This window comes from Motacilla alba, chromosome 1 (assembly GCF_015832195.1).
Source record: "Motacilla alba alba isolate MOTALB_02 chromosome 1, Motacilla_alba_V1.0_pri, whole genome shotgun sequence".
Taxonomy (NCBI): Eukaryota; Metazoa; Chordata; class Aves; order Passeriformes; family Motacillidae; genus Motacilla; species Motacilla alba.
In genome coordinates, this window is record NC_052016.1 from 61,024,283 (window position 1) to 61,047,330 (window position 23,048).

The 23,048-nt window shown below is 42.9% G+C and overlaps 1 protein-coding gene across 3 annotated transcripts; it reads right to left on the minus strand.

Moving 5' to 3' along the window:
* Positions 1–291: 291 nt before the first annotated feature.
* On the minus strand, positions 292–20,157 carry LOC119699053 (phosphatidylinositol 3,4,5-trisphosphate 3-phosphatase TPTE2-like). 3 transcript variants are annotated; one of them, XM_038132044.1, is made up of 19 exons: positions 20,008–20,157; positions 19,318–19,397; positions 17,226–17,303; positions 15,038–15,085; positions 14,188–14,346; positions 13,658–13,777; positions 10,796–10,895; positions 9,907–9,970; positions 9,294–9,358; positions 8,667–8,727; positions 8,331–8,412; positions 8,160–8,248; positions 5,565–5,626; positions 4,582–4,662; positions 3,500–3,605; positions 2,791–2,888; positions 2,319–2,414; positions 1,784–1,854; positions 292–526 (listed from the first exon to the last, which is right to left on the minus strand). In XM_038132044.1, the coding sequence occupies exons 1-19, from the start codon at positions 20,140–20,142 to the stop codon at positions 424–426; spliced, it is 1,698 nt and encodes a 565-aa protein (XP_037987972.1). In that variant the 5' UTR covers positions 20,143–20,157; the 3' UTR covers positions 292–423. The 3 variants fall into 3 exon arrangements, with proteins under 3 accessions (XP_037987972.1, XP_037987989.1, XP_037987981.1); XM_038132061.1 differs by lacking the exon at positions 20,008–20,157 and adding an exon at positions 19,859–19,979; XM_038132053.1 differs by lacking the exon at positions 20,008–20,157 and adding an exon at positions 19,642–19,852.
* Between the last annotated feature and the right edge of the window lie 2,891 nt (positions 20,158–23,048).

Here is a 23,048-nt window from a genome sequence, read left to right on the forward strand (position 1 = left end):
ATTTCTCCCTCAAAATTCCCATATTCTACTGATTTGTGGAAAACCCCAACAACCGAGGCAATCATGTCAGGTTTTTCCAGTCTCATGCAGACTGCTGGTCTTCATCCACAATCACATTAGTGCTCATGCTTAAAGACAGGTAGTTGTCTTTGATTACTCAAACAAGAATTAGCTGTATGCAGAGGTATCTAAACTCCAAGAATCCAACAGCCCATGATGTGACAGTCAACTGACATTAAGTAACTCTTCAGAGTATTTTGGCCCCATGCAACAGAACTTCATGTAGCTTTATTTGAGAAGTTGTACTTAGTGTATTTCTGTGTAGATACATCCAAGTGACACTGCTTCACTTTATACTGTAACAGCAAGACATTCTCCAGGAAAGAGATGAATTTTACATGTTTTCCTTCTTTCAGATTTCCCTTATGCATCAATAAAGTTCACCTCCACAGCAAATGTCTCACTATAGATTTTCCATGTTTTAGACTTGTGAGGGTTATCCAGCTCATTCCTGGGAAGGTAGAGTCTGAAAGACAAAATTCAGTAGCATATCTTACAGCTTAAGACATGCTTTTCCTTTCAGCCAGCTGAAAAATCTAGCTCAGCCCTAGAATATTAAATCCAGCCCCAGACTTTGAATTTAAACAGACATCAGCCATGCCTGCATAGTGTTTTGTATCTTAAGTTGTATCAGAAACAAAGGCAACCTGATGGGTTTGTGGATTGGCTACCCACCACCCTCCCAGAGCCCCACAGTGCAAGACAGAGAGAAATTAATACTGCATTCAGCTCAAGGCCTCCTGATATGATGCAAGTGCCAGGAATTTAATAACCAACCTTTCTAAAGGCAAGGATTTGATTCAGTACTCAAAATGTAGCCTAGTGGGGCATCCTCCATAGTTCTGCAGGAAACAAAGCTCTTCAGCAAAACCCTCAAGATGGCAATGTTGCAGGGCCATCAGACAGCTGGCACACATTTTTCCTGGCACGGGCTTGGTTTAATTGGTCTGCATCATATTGCAAGGTGCATTGTTGGCTGAGCATATTAAGTTAACTGTTACAAAGAGAATCATGGCTACCTCTCCTCAGGCTCTAATGGGATTAAGTAAAAACTGTATTCTTTCTATTCCAGTCATGGAGAACACAGTAATTATATCTCCTATGCCAAGTTCATTGTTCCTCTACCTAAATCTGTCAAGCAAGGCAGACCAAAGACAAGGCTCTCCTGTCTCTGCATTTCTACATCACTCCCAAAGCAAGGCAGACAAGCCTAACTTTCACCAGCTGGAGCTTCTCCAGGAGTTCCAGTCTCTGCAAGCAAAATCACAGTAATTTCTCACTTTATCAAGAGCATGAAAAGCCATAAGAAGGCCTTTCTTTGTGATCCCAAGCATCAGTACCTCTAACTGTGGTCTTAATGTCTGCCTGCTAAGCTACTGAGTTCCTGTTTCTCAGGCAGCCATACTATAGAGGATGGCAGATTTGAATAGTTAGCACTACATTTTTTAATTCAAATTCATTAACAATGGTTAGAGAGCACCAAGGAAATAATCCAATGGTTTAAGTTAAGATAAAAAGCTCCCATATGTTTAAAATATTTGTCACAGCACAAGCAACTGCCAGCTCACAAGTTACAGCTGAGGATCAAAGACCAGTACCCACATGAAAGTTAGCTGGCTGATCAGGCCTGCCCTATCCCAGCTTTCAGTATTATGTTTATGATATTTCAGCTCTATGCAGACACCGCTAGTTAGGATCCGAAGGCATTCACTAATATCCTTACCTGTTATTTTCAATAAAGGAAGTGTTGAACCAGAAAAAGAATGGGCAGCCATCATAGCCTTTCGGAAGAGCCTAAACACAAACACCTTGTTTAAGGACTGTGTTACACAACAGAACTTTTGTTTGTAGAGCAAGGGTACCCACTTTTCTTCACTAATTTGGTTAAAAAAGCTACAGTGCCACAATCAGTACACTTGAAGAGCCCCATACCATACACAGATCTCTATTTTCTCTGCAATTATTTCATTACCAAGTCATTCAATACATTGAGGTGAGACTCCCATGGTTAGGAGCAGCAGGTACCCAAGTAAAATGCCTTGGTTGTACTGCTGTTTGAACAGCCAGGTGCTTCCCCTGCTTGCCTCGGCTGATATTACACCACTTGCTGCATCCCTCACTGCACAGTGAGACACAGCAGGAGTCACTGGGAAGGAACAGATTGTGGCCCGTGCTGCCCAGCCAGGCAGGACCCACTGCAGTTTGCACTGCGGCCTCTCCCCATAGCCAGCTGAAGCTCTTCACGTTGGTGTACTTACAGAATTGCATTCGAATCTGACTTTCACATCACCACTTAGAACAGGGCAGTCTTCCAAGCCAATGACTACAGTGTCACTTTCAGAATCAAAGAAGAGCTGGGTAACAGAATAAAGAATTTGTTTTATGAAAGTTTCTGCAGCAAGACAAGGGACCAATTTATGACAAGACCTAACTACTCATTCATGGTACACAAATACAACAGCAGTGCTAGAGTAACAGACAACAGTTTAAGCTGCTCAGGACAAAGTGAACTATTTGCATTTAAATGACTTCCAGGGAAATCTTTCACTATCTCACCACTACATTTCCTACGATTTGGCAAAGTTTAGCTTTTTCGTCCTCTTGGAATTTACATCATCCATTTAGTTAGACTATGTAGAAATTGAATATTGGACAAAACTAAGATACTTTTAACCTATAAATCAGCTTTTAGCTTCTGTGACTCAATTTGTGTGTCTTCACAGTACTCACCCTGCAGTTTTTTTGATTGCCACATACACATTGTAGTACAATTCTCTTCCTTGTTATTATCTGCACCTTCATATCAGTTCCATTGCCTTTCCCAACTCCTAGGAACAAAGTGTTGCATTATACCAGAGGCATAGACATTAGCTGGAAACATAAATAGTAATGAAAACCAAGTGCAATCCCATTCAAAACTGCTTTCTTTCAATAATGCCTTGCTCAAGACTCTAGATGCAGTGGCTGAAAATTGCATTTTGAAGTTCCCCCATTAGGGGAACAGGCTAATGTAAAATCTAGTTCCATTTACTGAACAATAACAGCAGTTTTAACTCCCCTGGAACAGGGAGTGATGAACTTGCAGCCTTTGATCAAGATTATCAGCACACATGTACTGTAACAGGCATGTATCTAAAGCTCAGAAACATCAGTGTATCCAGTTCCACACCGGGAGTTAGTCTCACTTAAAAAGTGATTCCCTTACCAAAAAAAAAAGCAGGTTGTATGTAAGCCATCATTTGGTCAGACATCTAGGAAATGACACAACACAGAGCAACTGACTACAAAACACTCTTCATTGTGTTCTGTGTCATTTAAATTCTCAAATCCCAGTAAGTCTACATTCCGATCATGGGCTTAGCAAGAGAGACAGTTATCAGCTGCCTGTAATAGGAAACCATTACCAGATAGAGGAATGCCCAAATACAAGATTTCTTACCATGTATAGCGTGGATTTTGAGGTTTTTTATTTTGAGTTGTCTCTCTGGTGGGAGTTCCAAGTTGTACTTGTTTTTCAGGATCTCATAATACCCAACATACCTACTCTGTAATGCAAAAAACCCAGACACATTATGCAGTTTCTGTACCCACCACAGATTAATTCTAGGCAGAAGCAGCATTTAAATAGATCTTTTACTCCAAGTTTTTAGCTCTTCAAAGTCCAAAGCTAAGAAGAAAGACAATTACTCTCCTTCCCTTTCCCTGCAGAAACAATCTTCTAGACAAATTTAATGTCTACATTTTTAAACAGCATTTAAATTTCATTTTTTAAGAGGAATTCTGTACTTTTCAGTTCAGCAAGAAGTGAGGATATTTTATATTGTAGCCTTAAGAGGCTGAATGTTTAAACATACTAGAAATTTTCATTTTATTGAAGGACAGCTATACTTCTATTTTATACCAGCAATTTTAAGTATCCATCACAAGATTCACTTCCCAACTCTGCATCACGCAGAACAGTAAATCAAGCTGTGCAAAAATATGGTCTGAAGCAAAAACTTGTATAGTATTTCCCAGTGAATGCAGTCTGCAGAAGATGCATTTCTCCACCCAAGCCAAATCAGCACTACAGCCCCATCCCAGGCTCGGCTGCAGGCCTCTGTGCATCCTTGTTAAACAGTCCAATTGCCTGACAGTGTCATGCTCCTGTGAGGGTGCCCAGACATCCTGTGGAATCTGCATCCCTGCAGATATTCTGTACCTGACCAGACACATCTGTCCAGGTCACCCTGCTTGAACAGTGGGGTTGGACGGAAAGCTTTCCCAATCTCAAGAATTCTGTTGTTATCCTAGATACTATACTTGAGATCAGAGAAAGGTATAAGGGGAAGAGGAAAGATGCAGGGCAACCCTGTCAGCTGTTCATATTCCAACTCTCACAGAAAGAGTACAGAAAGCTCAGGAGTTAAGCAAGTAATAATAACCTACATCTCTGAAACAAGGCAGGGGAGGTAGGGCAGCATAAGCACTCACAAGGTTAGTATTGGTTTGACTACTGCTCTTGAACCTGCACGAGCTTACCTGTGAGGGTGTTTCAACACCTTGAAACTTCGTACTTGTGCTTCTATCAGTTCTTCTTTCCCCAAAGTAGTCCAAACTTTCCTACACAGAATGATAGTTTCAAGGGTTAAGCTATCCATCCCATCACCATTCTCCTTCTTGAGAAGCAGATAGTAAACTAGAACTACACTACTCAAGTCCAGTCAAGGAATGCAAGTGGAAATATGCAATCATTATTTTGGTACCTTCTAAAGGAGACTTTTAACTACAAGAGCAAAGTACTAATTAGGAGGTCAGACACACAAATCTGTCATTCAAGCAATTGCTTTAGAACCATTTATATTTCTCAAGTGGTCTGTGGCAGACCAAGCTGAACACTAGCTTATATCTTCACAAAGCAAACTCAGAGGAAAACATGTGATTAAATGGATATACAGTCTGCCCAGACTACCTTGAGTGTCCTGGGCCTTCTGCATCCCCAGCCTCCAGCTGATATATCAGACCTGGGATACTAAAGCAGCATCAGCACCTGTCCTGACTTGATCTTTCTCCCTTTTCCTAGAAGAGCTTCCTTTTGTAATGCTGGCTGTCAAGACGAGACAATTCTTGATGCCTCACACTACTTGGAGGGAAACTGGGAAAAAAAAATTGCTTAAAACCACTTAAAACCAGTGACACTATCTTTAGGAGAGTTTGCTCAGAAGTCACCTACAGCTTAAGCTGTTGCTCAAGACCCTAGACACATTATTCCTCCAAAAAGAACCCTTCAAGTTGGTAACCTGTTAAATGCTATTTTCTAATTTGTTTCAGATCACAAATAAGTCTCCATCAGAATTTACACTGTAGCAAGACTTTCATGAACTTTTTTAAAACCAGACTTTTCAGAGAATCCTTTTTCTGGTATAGAATTTTTGCAGATTATTAGTGCATTTCACCAATTCAGTAAATCCTAAGAGGACACTTTGAATACTAAACAAATAAAAAACATAAACAGCAGTTTTTACCTTTGCGCTCTCAAACTGGTCACTGTCTATGAGCCAAGTACAGACCATTGTTCCAGTCCTGCCTGTATTAGACATACAATACAAGTTAAATTAGAGCAGTTCAAAGGTATTTGGGATTATTTTTGTGACAATGCAGTCATCTCCTGTCATCTATTTCAAGAGTTATAAGTGACAAACAAGTAGTCAAGTATTTCTGAGAAGAATAAATTAAAGACAAGATACTACAGTATGTAGTTTGTTTGTGGTATCAACTTGGTCCATGTCCCCACATTTTCATTACTAGAGACACTAAGGCAGCTGGTCAGTATCTGCACACTCCAACAGGAAATAGAGTCAAGCACTCTACTAAATGAGGCTATAAACTGAAACTTTTAAGTGTTTATAGTTGTAAGTGTAATGCTGTAAGTATCAAGAGTTGTTTCTCTGCCCCAGCTGTTTTCACTGCAACCCTAGTAAGAAGCCATCAAGTCTGCTAGCATGAAGATGCCTATATAGTTTCAGTTCTTAATTTAAAAATCTCAGAGGGCAAGTCACCCTCCCTACACTTGTTCTTCAAGCTGGTTTTGACCTGCAGGTAGTTTCAACATTCAGTTTTGCAAAACCTTTTAAGACAGAGCTCCACCTGGGGGCAACTATTTAATGTTAAGTAACCATCTACTTTAAGCCAAGTATTTGCTGTAGTAACAGCAGGTGGCTAAAGGTGTGGCAGATATTTGCAGGGAAATTTGGCTTACTTGCAGATATTTATGCATTTCAACAGCTCCCACACAACTCTTGGTTCAGGCAGCACCTGCAGGTTAGCTCATATGTTTAATAACTTTCACTATTCTTGTTTCCATAAAACTTCACTGTACTCTATCACCTAATATCATGTGTATCTCGATTTAAGATCCAGCAGTACCTGGAACATTCTAGGGGTGTAAAGTTATGGAGCAGATCATCTTGAGTGGTATCACACAACAAATACAGCACAACCAGGGATCAGGCCCAGCCAACATGGATTTATGAAGGGCAGGTCCAGCTTGATCAACATGAACTCCTTCTGTGAGATGGTGATCCACTTAATGGATGAGGGAAAGGCTGTGGACATTGTCTACTTGGGCTTTAGTAAAGCCTTTGACACCATTTCTCACAGTATTCTCCTGGAGAAACTGCCTGCTCATGGCTTGGACAGGTGTACTCTTCACTGGGTAAAAACCTGTCTGCCTGGACAGGCCCAGAGAATCGAAGTGGATGCAGTCACATCCACTTGGCAGCTGGTCCCTAGTGGTGATCCCAGGACACAGGACTGAGGCCAGTTCTGTTTAATGTCTTTACCAACAATCTGGACAAGGGAAGTGAGTGATCCTCAGTCAGTTTGAAGAAGACACCAAGTTGAGTGGGAGTTGATCTGCTGGAGGGCAGGGACAGGCTGGATCAATGGACCAAGGCCAACTGTATGAGGTTCAATAAAGTGAAGGGCTGAGACCTGCACTTGGGTAACAAGAACCCCACAGAGTGCTACAGGTTCAGGGAATATTGGCTGAAAAGCAGCCCACTGGAAGAAGACTTGAGGGTGCTGGTTGACAGCAGCTGAACATGAATCAGTGTGGCCAGGAAGGCCGATGGCATCCTGGCCTGTATCAGCAATATTCTGGCCAGCAGGACCAAGGCAGTGATTGTCTCTCTATGCTTGTCAGTAGAGAGGCTGCACCTTGAATCCTGCATTAAGTTTTGGCCCCCTCACAGCAAGAAAGACATTGAGGTGCTAGAGTGCGTCCAGAGAAGGGCAACAGAACAGGGGAAGGATCTGGAGCACAAGTCTTCAAGGAGCAGCTGAGAGAGCTGAGAGTGTTTAGCCTAGAGAAAAGGAGGTTCAGAGGAGACCTTTTCACTGTAGAGGTCATAGTGAAGTGAGGTTGGTCTCTTCCATCAAGTAACAAGCAATAGGAGGAAAGGAAATGGCCTCAGGTTGTCCCAGAGAAGATTTATATTGAATATTAGGAAAAATTTCTTCTCCAACAGGGCCATCAAGCACTGGAACAGGCTGCCCTGGAAAGTGGCCAAATCACCACTCCCAGAGGTACTCCTGGAGATGTGCAGATGTGGCACTGAGAGACACAGTTTAGTGGTAGATCTGGTAGTACTGGATTAACAGTTGGACTTGATCTTAAAGGTTTTTTTCCAACCTAAACCATGGATAGTTTGAGCCATATTACAGTGTACAATATTCAGCATGGGTGACTGGCTACCAGAATCCAAAGCAGCAGCCTAACACTTTTAATTGTAGCCATTTCAGTAGCCTCCCTATCCCCAGTCTCTCCTGAGGGACTGCTGTCCCAGCTGCCACAACACCAAAAAGTTATTGAAGAACATTTTAGGAGACATAATAACAGCTTAGACTAAGAGTCAGTTTAGACTACCTACAAATGGGGTTGTTTAATACTAAACAGTGTACTGTAGTCATGTTGGTGATCACAGTGTCTGCAGTATTTGTCAAATTACTTCATAAATCCATCTCATAGTATGGTTTAAGGCCAAACTTTAACCAAAGAAGCTACAATAACAAAGAAGCATGATTTGTAGCATACACAGATTGCACATGAGAAATCCTACCTTTGCCCCCTTTACAGTGAATTGCTATAACATTCTTCTCATCTTGACTCATCCATTCACGGACACTGGCAGTGAATTTCAGCATGTCCCTAAATAAGAGGAAAGTCAGTGGATCAGGGCAAATGCCTACATAGAACTATTACAATGCATGTATTTCTTGACAAGACTCACTGTAGTGCTGGGACATTGTGGTCATCAATGAAGATCCTTTCTACCCTGTAGTGAAAGTATTTGGGGTCATAGCCTTGTTCACCTATAGGGAAAGACCTGAAGTTATGCCAGGAAGGGAGAAGGACTGTAACAAAGAAAGTGGTTTGTAACACACAAGGGCTGGTCTGAGCATGTACTAGTGTCTAAAATACAGCAGTGTTAACAGACAGATTAAAATTAAAAAAAAACAACAGAGATAACTTGCCTAAAGCCATGCATGCTTAGCTTCTGGTTTCATACTTTTCACTTAAACATTAAATTTTATCTCTAATATAGTCGGCAGCTAAACATACTTACTGCAGAGATTATAGACTTTATAGTGGCCTGGATGTTTGGTGTCCAAAAATCTTGCAACTTCCTAAGCAATAATGAGTTTAGAGTAGTTAGTGCTCTACTTGTTATTTCCACTGCCACCTCAACCCCCCCATCCCCCAGGTGGGATCAACAACTGCATTCATGAACAGCACTTGGAAAGCAGACCTTTCCAACCTGACAGCTCAGGGTCTCATCTGGAATAGAAGTACTACTACAGCTATCTTCCTGGCCCTACATATGTTTCTACAATATCAGCAAGCAGAGCTCTGAAAAGGACATTATGTATACAGACCATTAAAGCAACTTTATTGAGGTGAATAGATCTTATCACCATTACTAGTCTGGGACAGAACCACCCTGATTCTTCCAAACATTCCCAAAGAACGGGAGCATCAAAGCACTGGTGTGTCCCCACTGTGAGAGAAAACCAGTAGGTTTAGCTGAGACACTACAACATAAGCAGTGCAGCACAGTGTAGATCATCAGTCATTCCAACCAGCAAAGGCAGCAAAACTAGGACTGACATGATCTAGGCCACATGTAAATTAGTGGGAACCTATAAAAGAAACAGGTTTCAGAAACAGGGAATTTGGTAGGTAAAAATTTTACCTTGATGGGATTCCTGTAGAAAGACTGCTTCCCAGAAGATGGAAATGACATTGCAATAATTCGATCTGTGGAGAAGACAGCAATCGCAAGTAACAGCAGGAAGCCCCCTGCTGAACTACATGACTGAGAAACATCCTTATGAACTGTTCATCCTTATGAACTGAACTTATTCTTACCCTAATTATAAGAATAATCTACCCATTTCTGGTAGGCTTTCCTCTACATTTAGCATATCCAGAGCAAGACAAATAATGCTTCCCAAAGCATCAGCCACCATCAAGCGTCAGTCTCCATAGAATCAGAAGCAAAAATACTGTAAGTAAAGAGTTTCCCAACACTGGTTCCCTAGGCCTAGGGAACTAGGATAAATTCCTATCATTTCACATTTCATACACCATGTACAACTCTCCCAGAAGGCTAATTCTGGAAAACAGTTTCAGTCAGGAATCCATATTTCAAAATCCCACAGAAAAGGAGCAGGCCTGGTTTGACTTCATACTTAAACTTCATGAGTCTAAAACATTGTTTGTAATTCATGACAAGCTCTTATTAACTGCAAAACAAGTCTTCACAGGACATAACATGCTGCAATGTGACATTTGTTTCCACAAACCAGTAATATAAGTGAGATCCAGATCAAAGCCATCTTTCACATAACGTCTTTTGTTTTCAGAGACCTGACAAAAAAAAAAAATAAAAGAGTTACTCTTCCATAAGAATGCCAATGATCACCAATTGTTGTGTGTTACTAGGAAAATTCAACCATGTAGGCTCTCCAGTTAAGCTTGAATAGCAGAGCCTCACTTCATTACAGCATTATCCAATAGCAAATTCCTTGTATTAACTTCTAGGTAGAAGCTCTGTATAGAATTTTTACCCTTAAATACCAAAATTTATTCTAGTGAAAAGAACACTGCAGATTCCATGAATACTGCAGCATGAATCTATCATTGTTATTTGAGTGTTTGGAGCCTGAGGGGGAAAAAGAATAAAATTAAGCATTGCTTCTTCCTAAACAATAGGACATACCTGAAACTTAAAGCATGACTTCAATGCTTAAAGCATGACTTCAATGATGAAAATAAGAGGCACTGACAGTGGATAGGGCTTCAGCTAGATTGCTTTGCTTTTACCCAAAATAAAGCATCAGGCACATTAAAACTCCTACCTTCCCCCATGTGAGGGAAAACAATCTATGTGCCACACAAGCTAGAAACTGTCAGTTGAGACACACGGTGTGTTGCAATCACTTTGATATGCTGGCTTTCCAGGTCAAGTTGCTGCTTACTTTAACAAAGCCAAGAATGACAAGGCTTTATTGAGGCTGGAGACAAAGCTCCAGAGCCCTGCCAGGGACATCAAACAGATGTGCTGCTTGGGCAACACTAGCAATAACAGACCAATAGGCCATGGTCAGTCTTGCTACTTACCACTGATGCTGCCTGAATAAAGAGTTGGAAACTACTACTAAGTAGTCTAGGTATGTTAAGAGGCCAACTTACCATTCTCCTGGTCACCCTTTCAAGTTGCTGCTTTTGTGAAGCCAGACGAAATATTCTTACCAAGATGAAAATTCGCAGAATTCGGAGGAAAATAACCATTCTAGAGGACAGGTTCAGCATGGAAGAAAATGGACACAAATAAACTTACAGGCAAAGATTAAAGCTGTTTAAAAGCTGTTTCAGGGAAAGTTTAAAACTTTGTTTCATATGTGGAACTAGGACATCTCAGGCTGATTTTGGAACAAATACAATATAATGGGTTTATTGTTAAGGGTTTTTTTGCGAGTACATATTCTCAACAGCTAGCAGAACTAGGAAATCCCCTACTTGCTCAAACAGACTTCCACAGGCACCTCTGGCTAGAAAGCAACAAATTCCATTACCATTATCCATGCTATTATCACCAAGTTTTTGTTCCTTGAAGCTTACTCTCAACTATATATTTAAGTGTATGCAGCCACACTAAAGTGTATGTAGCCACCTGAAAAATAACTAAAAAGAAGCTAGACAGGATAAGTACATCATGACTTGATTAAGAAACCGGAGAACAAATCAGTATATATCCTGTGTTTAATCATTCAGCAACCTGAACACTTGGTTTGGTTTGAGGAACTTTGAACTATTGTTGAACTTTGAAGCAGGAAAGAAGCTTAAGTGAGTGGTTCTATCAAAACAACTGAACAGGAGCAGCTGCTTTCCCACATTCCTAGGGACAAGGGCAAACTAATATTCAATTCACTCCTTAAGGAGGTAAATGAGCATACATTCTAAGCAGCACACACACATTCTAGGTTTTGAGAAATTTGTTTAAAAATTAATACCAACAGTAAGGGAGACAAAACTCCAGTTTTGCTCACAGTCTTCCCCTCACTGATATGGAGCCTAAAGTCAGCAAGGTAAGACTGTCCTGGATACATGGAAAGTTTCAGTTTTTCCCTGAGCTTCTTCCAAATTTAGAATCACCCTCCTGTTTTCAAAACAGAATTTCCTTTGAGGTAGCAGCAAACGAGATGAATCAAAACTGGAGTGAAAACTCCATAACCCCTCTCCCCACAACGCTGAGAAGCAACTCTTCAAGATAAAAGCCCTTAAGGAAGTCAGCCTGATAAGCTTTAGCTCCCAGACTGATATCCAGCTCTCATTCCTCAAAGTCCTTTTCTAGGTCAGACTTCAAGGAAACAGTTAACTCACCCCTACACACACCCAGCTAGACCAGATTAGAAAGAGAAACCATATTCCTCCATCAGGGCATGATACCTCTATGGTCTGTCACTGAAATTTCATTTGTATATAAGCTCTCATCCACATAAAAGCTGCTCAAATTCCAATTCCTCTGAGATGTATCAGATGCTTTAAGATTACTGTTTGCTTCTTGAGGAAGGACACAGGAAAGAAAAGCGATAAACCCCAGTAAGGCTACTAGGAATTAATTGGATTTTGTGGACACTTACTGCTGGGTTAGGTAGGTCTATGACCATCTCAAGATTTGGGATTTGGTCAAATCAGAGGTACCATCTACTGTCAGGTAGTAATATTTCGGTCAGAACACAATTTTAGAGCCTTTAACAAGGGAAGCCTTATAGAAGGCCTCAAAATTGAATGGGTAAGATGGTAGGCTCCAGATGAGTGTCTTCTGAGAGCAGCAGTGTGAAGTCCTCTTTATGTGAGACAAAAATCTATTCTAGATTCGTATCAGCTTCAGCAAGTCAGAATACAAAGAACTTGCACACACAAATCTACAGCCAGGTGGGTCAGTGTAGGATCAAGCCTACTATTATCTCTACTAGCCTAGTAGAGATAAGAGTGCAGATTACCCTGTCACACTGCTCTTTACCCCTGCTTTATCTGGGTGCTGCTATAAGATGAAAGCTGTTTTAGAAAAATGTGGCCATAGAAATGGGAAGTAATAATTAAAAACTCCAATGACTTTTAAAGACAACCTAGGAGAAAACTAGGCTGAAAAAGCCACTCCTTTGACAGTTTTACTTCTTGATATCCAGGTTTAGCAAGCACTTTAAGAGAAAACTATTACTTACAGATATTCATCCAACTCTGGATTCATCAATAGCTAAACTTTGTGTTTTCTTCTGGAATAACATTCCAGAAGAAATGTTCTGCTCTTATGCCCATTAGTCAGCTGAATTTGGGGCAGAGGACGACTTTTTTTTTTTTTAAAGAGCTCAACTTTTCCCTGGCTGATGCAAGAAAGTTTCTCTAAGTCAAATCTAGTGCAGATAAACTCATCGTAAAAGTGTAGTTCTGTCTCCATCAGGAATGGATTCATCGCACAGGTTATCATCTGATCAAGATACAGAAATCAGAAGGAAATAGGAATTGAAGCAGCTTATGCACATAAACAGCATGTCTCCTCTCCCCAGAGCATGGCAGAAAAATCCAGTATTATATTACCATGAGGCTTTTGGGAAAGCAAAGCAAAGGAAACAAGACAGTTTGACAACTCTTTCTATTGCAAGATCCTTTAAACAGAGATCCTGCCTTTGTTGTCCCTTCCATTTGCTACAATAATGCAACTCTTCTTGCTACCTTCTTCAGCAAGCTGCGCACCTGGCTACTGCACACCTTTTCCCAAAAAGTGCTTCAGTCAGAGCATTTGATGGCCCCACTTTTAGTTACCTCAACTAGTATGTTCAGATCTCCTCTGCCTTTGAGGCAGGGACAGCCTACAGCATAACCACAGACCAAAGCTGTGTGTCTATCCTTCATTGGTCTGTACCACGACAAACAATCACAGTCCCATCTGTGATCTCAAATGCACAAATCTGGCTTAGAGGTGACCAAGAAAATTATTAGAAGATTATCAAGAAAAGAGCTCACACTTACCAGCTGCCATACCACTCTTACCTTGGTATCTCCTTTGCTGCATCAACATCTAAGAAACAGTACGTCAAATTAATTAACAGGGTGCCCACCACTATACATGCATCCAAAATATTCAGTTTGGACTGGAAATAGTTCCTGAACCTGAAACCAAGGAGAGTTTTAGATAAATGCCCTTATAGGTAGCAAAGACCGAAATATATCTTCAAGAAGAGAACAATCTATACAGAGCTACTGCTGGAGACAAGCTCTCCTGCAGTTTTTCTTAACACTAAGCACTGAAATCTCATTAAGAAAACACTCTTAGCCATGATTTACACACAAGTTATGGCAAAGCTGTGTAGTTCCCAGGTGCTCACTTATACTGAAAATACTTAAGGGTTGTTCTAGAGAAGACTAACCACCAACATACACAGCCAAGAAAAGACGTGGCTATTATCTATGACCAGGCAATTAGCCTACAGAACACCATGTTCATAGTTCAAGCTGGAAGTTTTGCTTCCTTCCTAGCTTGACAACTTGCCACACGGACTTAATTCTTGCCTATGTCTTACCCTTCAACAAACACCCTCAGGAGAACATCGATGAGAAAGAAGAGTGCTATTGCCAGGGAAACACCTTCAGGAATCTCTGTACCCTTCTTTCTCTCACTGATAGCTAGATCCAGAATCACAACTATAATGTCCACAATGATAAGTACAACTCCAAATACTCTGCAAAGAGAAAAATACAAGGAAGTTTGAGAGGTAGGAATGAACACTTATCAATTGAACAGCACAAACCCTGGTTTCTAAGCTCTCCCAGCAAGAGTGTGTTCTCTTATATAGACTGAAGCCTACTTAATTAGAAGCTGAAGGTTTCCAACTGCTTTTTTAAGTGATATGCACAAAGACCATCATCTATGTGGAACCATACATTTTCTCAGACACAGCTGTAGTTATCAATTTATGATTTCACAGCTACCTAGAAGCAGTGCAAACCTGAGTGCTTTAAGGCATACAAGTATCATTTCTGCTTTCACCTTACTCAGCTTCCCTCCCTTTACGTTTAAGGGACTTAATACAGTCCTTAAAAATACCTCTCTTTAATGGCTTGCCTTGTCCCAGCACCTAGACTACACACAACTGACCAACTGTTTGTTTAATGGCTTATTCTTGGCTGGCAGCCTTTGAAGAGGCTTTATCCAAGTCAGGTCTTCTTGGAGAATGTAGTCATATCTGTTTAAGTCTTGTTTGTCAATTCTAGTACTTTTCTCAAGTTACCTTTCCTAGGGGTGACAAAGGATTCAGTACTTTCAGACAAAGCATGCTGGAGTTACTGATGTTTATGCAGTTCTTAAGTTCTTACACCAGAAATGAGGACTATTTTTACCTTTCCCACATCATTACAAGCTCAAGCTTTTACCTGAATCCAAATGACATCACAAACGGGGCAATTTTTCTTCTAGTTGCACTGCAAGAGAAGAGAACCGACATCAAGGCAAGTGACATTTTGCTACAGATATCAGCCACGAGGGCACTGTTATGTTCTTTTGTTCACATTCCTTAAGTTTTAGCATTCTGCATAGTAGTGGCTTCTCTAAAATGAAATTACTCAGTTGCATTCATGAAGTATATAGGTTAAGAGAGTACTTGAAAACAGTGCTTTGATCACCTGTTAGAAGAAGTATTAATCAGCTTCCAGACCCTAGAAATACAGCAGTATGTACTTATCCATAACATTATTCCATGTCACAATTCCAGTGACACTGGAACTCTGGCTTAGTAAGCTATAAGAAGTGGGTTTATATTGGTCAAGAGGAAGACTGGAAGACAAACATCTCTTAATATATTTCATTTCATATATTAGCTTATTGTATCAGACCATTTTTTTCCCCAGGTCTGAAAAGAGCTGCACTTATTAACAGCTCCCATGCGTTTGGAATAGAAGAACAGAAATCCTACTTCTACTTTAAAAAAAGAAACATAAGTTTGGCTTTCAGATTAAAAATCCAAATAATCTTTTAAGAAAAAGTGTTTCTGAAACCAAGTTCTTCCAGTTGTGAGAATTATCTTCAGTCCTGGCAAGGCCACAGCTCTTGTTTCCAATTACAGTAGATTCTGTTGCCTCTTTGGTATGCCTTAAGCCCTTTGGTTTAGAACAAAGCTTTTATGTAACTCTTTCTGGCTTGTAGACTCTTTAGATTACACCAAGAACCACGGAAGAAGTTCTTGGTGTAGAACCTGCAAAACTCAAGTGCTGACAGTGAAAATCCCAAGATTACTTAACTACTGTAAGCATCAAGTCTTTTCTTAGACACTTAGAAGAAAACACCTTTTTTCAAGCATATCACTAACAGCAGGACTTCCATTAGTCCTAACATACTGACAAAAAGTACTGATAGATTTATTTTGCACTGTTACAACAAGTTTTTTGTCAGCTCAGTAATGCACATTGCACCCCGGTGATCCTGTCCAAAATACCTGTTTCCTCTAGGACAACTTAAGCATTGCATTTCACTTTGTGCACTTCAATAATCCAGTTTAAGACAAGGCTAGGTACCTTTGAAGTGCTGAGGCAGCATCTTGCTGGGGTTACTGAATTAACCCACATTTTTCGTTATTAGGTTCTTACTCTAAACTAAGGTACAATGTCTAACCAGCAAACATTTGCATTCTTAAGCTGGAAGTATACATGTGGGTTATAGTACTCACTATTCCTGCAGAAGTCAAGTATGTAGTAACATGTCTTGTCCTGAAGGCAGCTTAACATATAGAGGGTTTCCCTGATATTTATGAATGCCAAATATCTAAAGAAACATTGGTTTCTAGTGGTTTGCTGGTTTATGTCTGTCCAGTGAAACCTACAGTTGCAGTGGGGACACCATGACTTCAACCTTCACAGTTTATGGACAAGCACCTCTAACAAGGTACACTACGGACCAAAATATATACACACATCACTCCAACTTGGCCTCGCAACATCTTAAATCAGTGGAAGGAAACATGGCACATTTGATTACATAATTAGCTTAGAGATTTTGTGAAACACATTTGTAAATTCTGAAATCTAGAAAAACATGCTGTCACATAGAATAACTGAAATAACAGGCTTAGGCTTAATGTTCTTGAGCTGCAGGACTTGCCACTGACTCGACTAAGTTTGCTGTAAGAGTAACGTGAGTAACTGTCACGAAACAACTGCTTCAAGAAGAGAGGTAACTACTTGCAAGTTCAGACAACTTAGTCTTGATGTGTGCCACAATGCTTATTCTTATGCCCAGGTACTCATTCACCTCATTGTCTCACCAGCACTTGTTCTTCTGTGCTCCCACAAACTCATTCCTTTGGGAAAATTTAATCAATGTGGGTTAGACTACCCATTCTCCATAATAAGACGGACTTGTGTTCTTGGGTTGGACTTTTATCTCTAGAGGGATAAAGAAGCTTCCACAACTTATTTATTTGTCTTTGCTATATACTAGAAGAAATGTCAATATTAAGCATTTTACTGGGCTTATCTCTACTTTAACAAGCCACCTGCCTTCTTATTTTGGCTCATCAGATTCCACTTCTGGGGGAAAGCAATGAAATTGAGTCTATCATTTGCTTACTTGGGACAGGTGTCTGGTCCATTACTCTCATCACGACCATTATCAATCTTTACTGTGGCCTCTTCAGCTGTTGGAGAGCTGGCAAAGAAATAAGACAAGTCACACACTGATAGAGGTGTCAACTCTGTATATTGCTATGCTTTGTTGTTCCAAAAAAAAAGAATTAACTGTCAAGTGAACAGCAGCCTGAGCCATAGCACAGGCCTAGCACCATGGGAAGAAAGACTTCCCCCATGTTGGCACAGCTGAGCCCCTTGGTTAGTGCTGATCTATTTCCTATTAGCAGCCCCTTTCTCAAAAGCTTTCCCCTTTCCCCCCCAAAAAAGAGACAGATGAGTTCAGCTGTAGGATAAAGGGCTTTGAAGCGGGGAATCCACAAGTCTGCTAAGGACTCAACAGTCCAGGCTCTAGAAGTGCCAGAAATATGCATACGCAAAATGGCTTCAGAGAGTCCAAGTGACATTAATGCTGTTACAGTGACTTTCTTGTACAGAGAATTAATGTTTTCACCAGGAAAAGCCATACCATAGAGATGTTTTTGTGCAGAGCAGGATACCAGACCGGAAACTGGAAGACCAGAGCAGCAGCTGAGCTAGTGCTAGAACAGCAGTTTTTTGGGGTAGTGGCTGCTTGCCATAACTTCCTTAAAAGGGTCTCTTCAGATCAAGTTTTTCGTTTTTTGAAGGCCACATGACAGTTTCAGAGAAAAAGTGTAGCATCAAAATCCAGGAGTCTTTATTTCAGTCTTCTCCACAGAAATACTGTGATGCATAATAGGACAGCCACAGTGTTTGCTGAGGCCCTGCCTATGGTTTCACAGCTTCATGGGCAGAAACAGCTACACACACATATTCAATACTGATGTTTCCATGCTGTTCTGAGGCAGCCTAGCATGTTTGAAGCATTAGTGTAATAATTTCGAGGATTCAAATATTCTTCTTAAGCAAGAAGTTGAACGATGCTTCTCCTAGCATCATTCCTAGCTCCTAGTTTCCAGAACCAGTACTGATGTTTCACCACCTGCACTCACTATCAGGCTCAGTAGAAGAATTATTCTGATGCAGCAATTTTAGCATTCAAGCCTCATTTCCTAGCTCCAGTGTTTCCAGTGAAACCACTGTCCTCATTTCATTCCTAGAGCTTTAGTGATAGATAGGCATTCAGGTTTGTTTCCCAGCTATTCTTACAGAATATTCACTTGGGCGTTTACAGTTACTGAACACCAGAAATGCTTCACTTATTAAAGTCTGCTACTGCTGCAGCAATTTTACTGCAGGTCACTTGCTTATACTTGCAGACACATGAAGTGCACCAAATGCTACCTTCTTATCCTCTATTGTGATTAAAATATGCCACAAGAAGAATGAGAAACAAAAGTGTTTTCAGTTAGGAAGACAATCCTTAACACAAAGATAAAACAGAAGCCCAAGTACACTGTTTCCATAGTGCTCCCACACAAAAATTCAGTTCTAGATAATGCTTTCCTCAGAGGGAGTTTGTTTTGCTGATCATTCTACATCTACTTGTTGCCCAAGACAGAACAAGTGTTCAGCCACAAGCTATTACAATTAGGCTTTGACTATGGGGCTGGGAGAGAATAAAAGGAGGACATATTAGAAGAAATTGTTTCCTTCATGCACGCACTCCATACAGAGCATAAGCTTTTCTGACTACTCATAGTTAAAGGCAACCTCAGACTTGAGGCTTTTAAAGCATGCACAGAAAGAATCTTGCTCTAGAAGAGACCTTGACACTCTCTTGCAAGTCTCTTGACAGTCTGGATGCTAAAAGAGAGCACACTTTAATGCCATGGGCTTATTATATCAAGGATGGAGACCTTGTACTCATTAATCACTTACTAACTACTTACAAGAAGTCAATCAAAACAGCGTATTTCTCTCAAAGATACCCCTCCTCTCAGACAACAGCACTGGTGGCAGAGGGGAGATAAAAAGATTATGCTATATAAACTTCAGACACTCCATCATTATTCCCTTTGTTATATTTTAAGCACTAAGAACCTAAAGACAGGGGACCACACACCACATATTCAATCCCAAACCTCCTCCCTGGCACAGTTCATTTCACTCACCCAGATGATTCTCTTGGCTGGGTCCCTTGTTCATACCTCACAGCTGTCATTTTGCCTGTTGTTGTTGTTGTTCTGCTGACCTGAAGAGAAGCACACGGAGTTAAAGTGAGACAGTACAAGAAACAGTGAACAGCAGCATCCTGTAGTAGCTTCACCCTCACAGTCCCAGCAGTCAGGATCTGCTTCATTTTCAACTATCTCCTCGCTACGGCTGACAAAGCTCAATCTTTCAGCTGTAACACTGCTGAGAGTCAAGGCACTCAGCACTCTGATGACGGCGTTTTGACTACACCAAACATACCACAGCGATAACAGCATCTTTACCTCACGATGAAGCATTTCGCCCTGCTTCAAGCTCTGAAACACAGAGGAGCCCCAGCTGCCACCTCCGGGAGAGCTGCGGGCGCGGGCTGTAGCGCCGGGAGCCGCTGCGGGAGCTGCCTCCCGGCACACCGCAGCTTCCCGGGCGGGCGGCCCGCACTTGCTCCCGCTGCATCCCGCTAGCGCAGACCCCTCCCGCAGCCCTCTCTCCCTGCCTCACCTCGGCGCGGCCGCCGGGCTCAAAGTCGAGCCTGGACACCGCCCCCGGCGCCCCGCGGACTCAGCGGAAAGTTGGGTTAAACTTCCTGAGGGCTGTATCCCGGCCCTCCCTCCCGCCTCCGCGCCGCGCCGCCAGCCCCTCTCACGCACCGAGCTGAGGCGCGGAGTTCGAACGCGCCTCACCGCCCCCGGGCTGCGGATAAGGGGCTCGGTGGTGCTGCCCGGCTGCCCCTGGGCCGGGCCGGCCCGGTCCGGGCTGGGCTGGGCGGACCCGCCCGCTGCCATGATAACGGCCCCGCCGCCCCGCGCCGCCCCCGCACGGCCCGCACAGGCCGCGGCCGGGCAGCGGGGCTCCGCATGCCCCCGTTGGGGCCTTCGTGGGTGATGATGACAACGGGAGCAGGCTCCCGGTTCTACTGTGATTTCAGCTTTTATTATAAGAAAAAGAAAGGCCTAAAGCATGGGGGTCCGCGGGCCGAACAGCAGGAGCGGTCCCGTAGAGGATGCCGCAATGCTGGCGCTGGGTCTTCTTTTCAGCAGCCATGTCCCCGATGTCCCAGATGGAGCAGCACAAATTCAGTGGGTCAGAAGCCCCTTTTTATCCTGTTTTTTGTCCCTTTGGAACTGGTTTCTTTTTGGATCCTTCATTTGCATGAAGGTTTAAGGTGCTTGATTGGCCCATTTCTGTCCAGGTTGGCTCGTTTTGCTTGGGGGTGGTGCACTTAACCTAGGTTATTAATGGTACATTGAGTACTGTATTTCTTATAACTACCCTTTTAACCCCTTTCACAATATAATAACCAAACTAACAGTACATGCTTAACGATCTATTAACTATTTTACATCAGTATCTAACCTATTTTTAACAGGTGATACTGGGTTGTGTCAGAGTGTCAATCTGCTGCAGGATCTGGACAGGCTGGAACAATGGGCTGAGACCCAACAGCATGAGGTTCAACACAGCCAAATGCCACGTCCTGCACTTGGGTCACAACCACCCCAGGCAGAGCTACAGGCAGAGTGGCTGGAAAGCTGACGGACAGAAAAGTACCTGGGGATGCTGGATGATAGTGGCTGAACATGAGCCAGGAAGCTGTGGCCCAGGTGGCCAAGAAGGCCAGTGGCATCCTGGCCTGTACCAGCAATAGTCTGGCCAGCAGGACCAGGGCAGTGAGTTCAGCACTAGTGAGGCCACACCTCCAGTAATGTGTCCAATTCTGGGCCCCTTAATTCAGGAAGGACACTAAGGTGCTGGAGTGTGTCCAGAGAAGGCAACAGAGGTGGTGATGGGTCTGGAGCACAAGTCCTACAAGGTGCAGTTGAGTGCACCTGGGGTTATTTAGCCTGAAGAGGAGGAGCTCAGGGAAGACATCGCTCTCTACAACTGCCTGAAAGGAGGGTAGAGCCAGGTGGGGTCAGCCTCTTCTCCCAAGTAAATAGGGACAGGACAAGAAGATATAGTCTGAAGCTGAGGGACTTAGGTTGGACATTAGGAAGAAGCTTTTCACAGAAGGAGTAATTAGACATTGGAACAGACTGCTCAGGGAGATGATGGGTTCACCATCCCTGGAGGTGTTCAAGGACAGACTGGACATGGCACCTTAGTGCCATTGTCTAGTTGACATGGGGGTGTTCAGACATAGGTTGGGCTTAATGATTGCTGAAGTCTTTTCCAAGACTTTACAAGTATTTTCTAATTGATTCTATAGCTCTGTGTGGGGCCACACTGCTCCCAGCCCAACAGACCCCAGCCAGCCCCACCATCAGCTTCTGAGTCCCAGCCTCGCAGTTTTTGTAAACTCTTCTGCTGCTGTGGTTTGATGCCTCTCAATGCCTTTCCCATGGCATGACAGCTTTGAGGGGCTGCACTCGAGGCAGGGCCAGTGCAGGTTGGGCAGGGGCTGCAGGCCGGCCAGTCCCCCCCAGCCTGTGGCAGCTCTTGCCATCATCCAAGGCAGAGCTTCGTAATGAGCACTTGGATTTTCACACGGCATCGAGCACTTAGGTTTCCGCAGAATCGGAGCCTCCAGAATGTGATGTGTTACCCTGTGCTCTGCAGAGGCTTCACGCCTACCTCGTTACCGACAATCAAGTGAGGAGCAGTCGCTGGGCATCCCGCGGTACAGCAGTACTGCTGGAGCTGCTGAGGCCAGGGAGGCTTTGCGCTGGGGAGGCTTTCTGCAGGACAGCCGACACCAGAGGGAGCCCAAAGCGAGCTTTTAGCCGCTGCTCCCTGGGCTGCTGGGGCTTGCCAGGGGAGATGCGGTCGGTAACTGATGGCAGGAGCCTGTCCGGATGCTCCCTGCCCAAAAGAAATAAAATCCTTAAGTGGAATGCTGAGAATAGGGAACATTTCTGAGCAGTAGACTAAAGAGAAAGTTTTCCCTTCAAATATGCATATGTATAAATGCATAAATGTCTAGTACAGACCGTGGTAGCAAGTAACAGAAACATAGAATCACAGAATATCTGGAGTTGGAAGGATCCACGAGGATCATCAAAGTCCAACTGCTGTCCCACTCCTGACACTTCAAGAATCCTGAGAGTGTTGTCCACACATTTCTTGAGCTCTGTCAGGCTTAGTGCTGTGACCACTTCCCTGGGGAGCCTGTCCAGTGCCCAACCACCCTCTGGGTGAAAAAACATTTTCCAATATCCATCTCAGACCTTCTCAGAAGCCTTCAGATCATTCCTTCTGATCCAGTCACTGGGCATCACAGAGAAGAGATCAGTGCCTGCCCCTCCCCTTCCCCTCACGAGGAAGCTGTAGACAGCATTGTGGTCTCCCCTCAGTCTCCTCCAGGCTGAACACACCAAGTGCCCTCAGCCACTCCTCGTGCAGCTTCCCCTCAAGGACCTTCACCATCCTCATTGCCCTTCTTTGGACACTCTCTAACAGCTTAATGTCTTATTTATTTTGTTGCACCCAAAACTGCCCCCAGCACTCGAGGTGAGGCTGCCCCAGTGCAGAACAGATCAGGACAATCCCCTCCCTTGCCCGGCTGGCGATGCTGTGCCTGATGCACCCCAGGACAGGTTTGGCCCTCCTGGCTGCTGCCTCAGATTCAGCTTGCCATCAAGCAGGACCCCTTCCCTGCATAGACTCTGACAGCTTTGTCTTTGTCATGAGGTTGGTGGGAAGTATGTTTGGTATATTCAGAAAATTATGGATTTGAGAAGCAGCTAAACAA

Coding starts and splice junctions, on each gene's coding strand:
- LOC119699053 (XM_038132044.1), bottom strand. CDS start 20,142: ATGGCAGCGGGCGGGTCCGCCCAGCCCAGCCCGGACCGGGCCGGCCCG. Junction 10,896..13,657: donor GCAGCAAAGGAGATACCAAG/GTAAGAGTGGTA, acceptor CCTGTCCTCTAG/AATGGTTATTTTCCTCCGAA. Junction 8,728..9,293: donor TCTACAGGAATCCCATCAAG/GTAAAATTTTTA, acceptor ATTATTGCTTAG/GAAGTTGCAAGATTTTTGGA.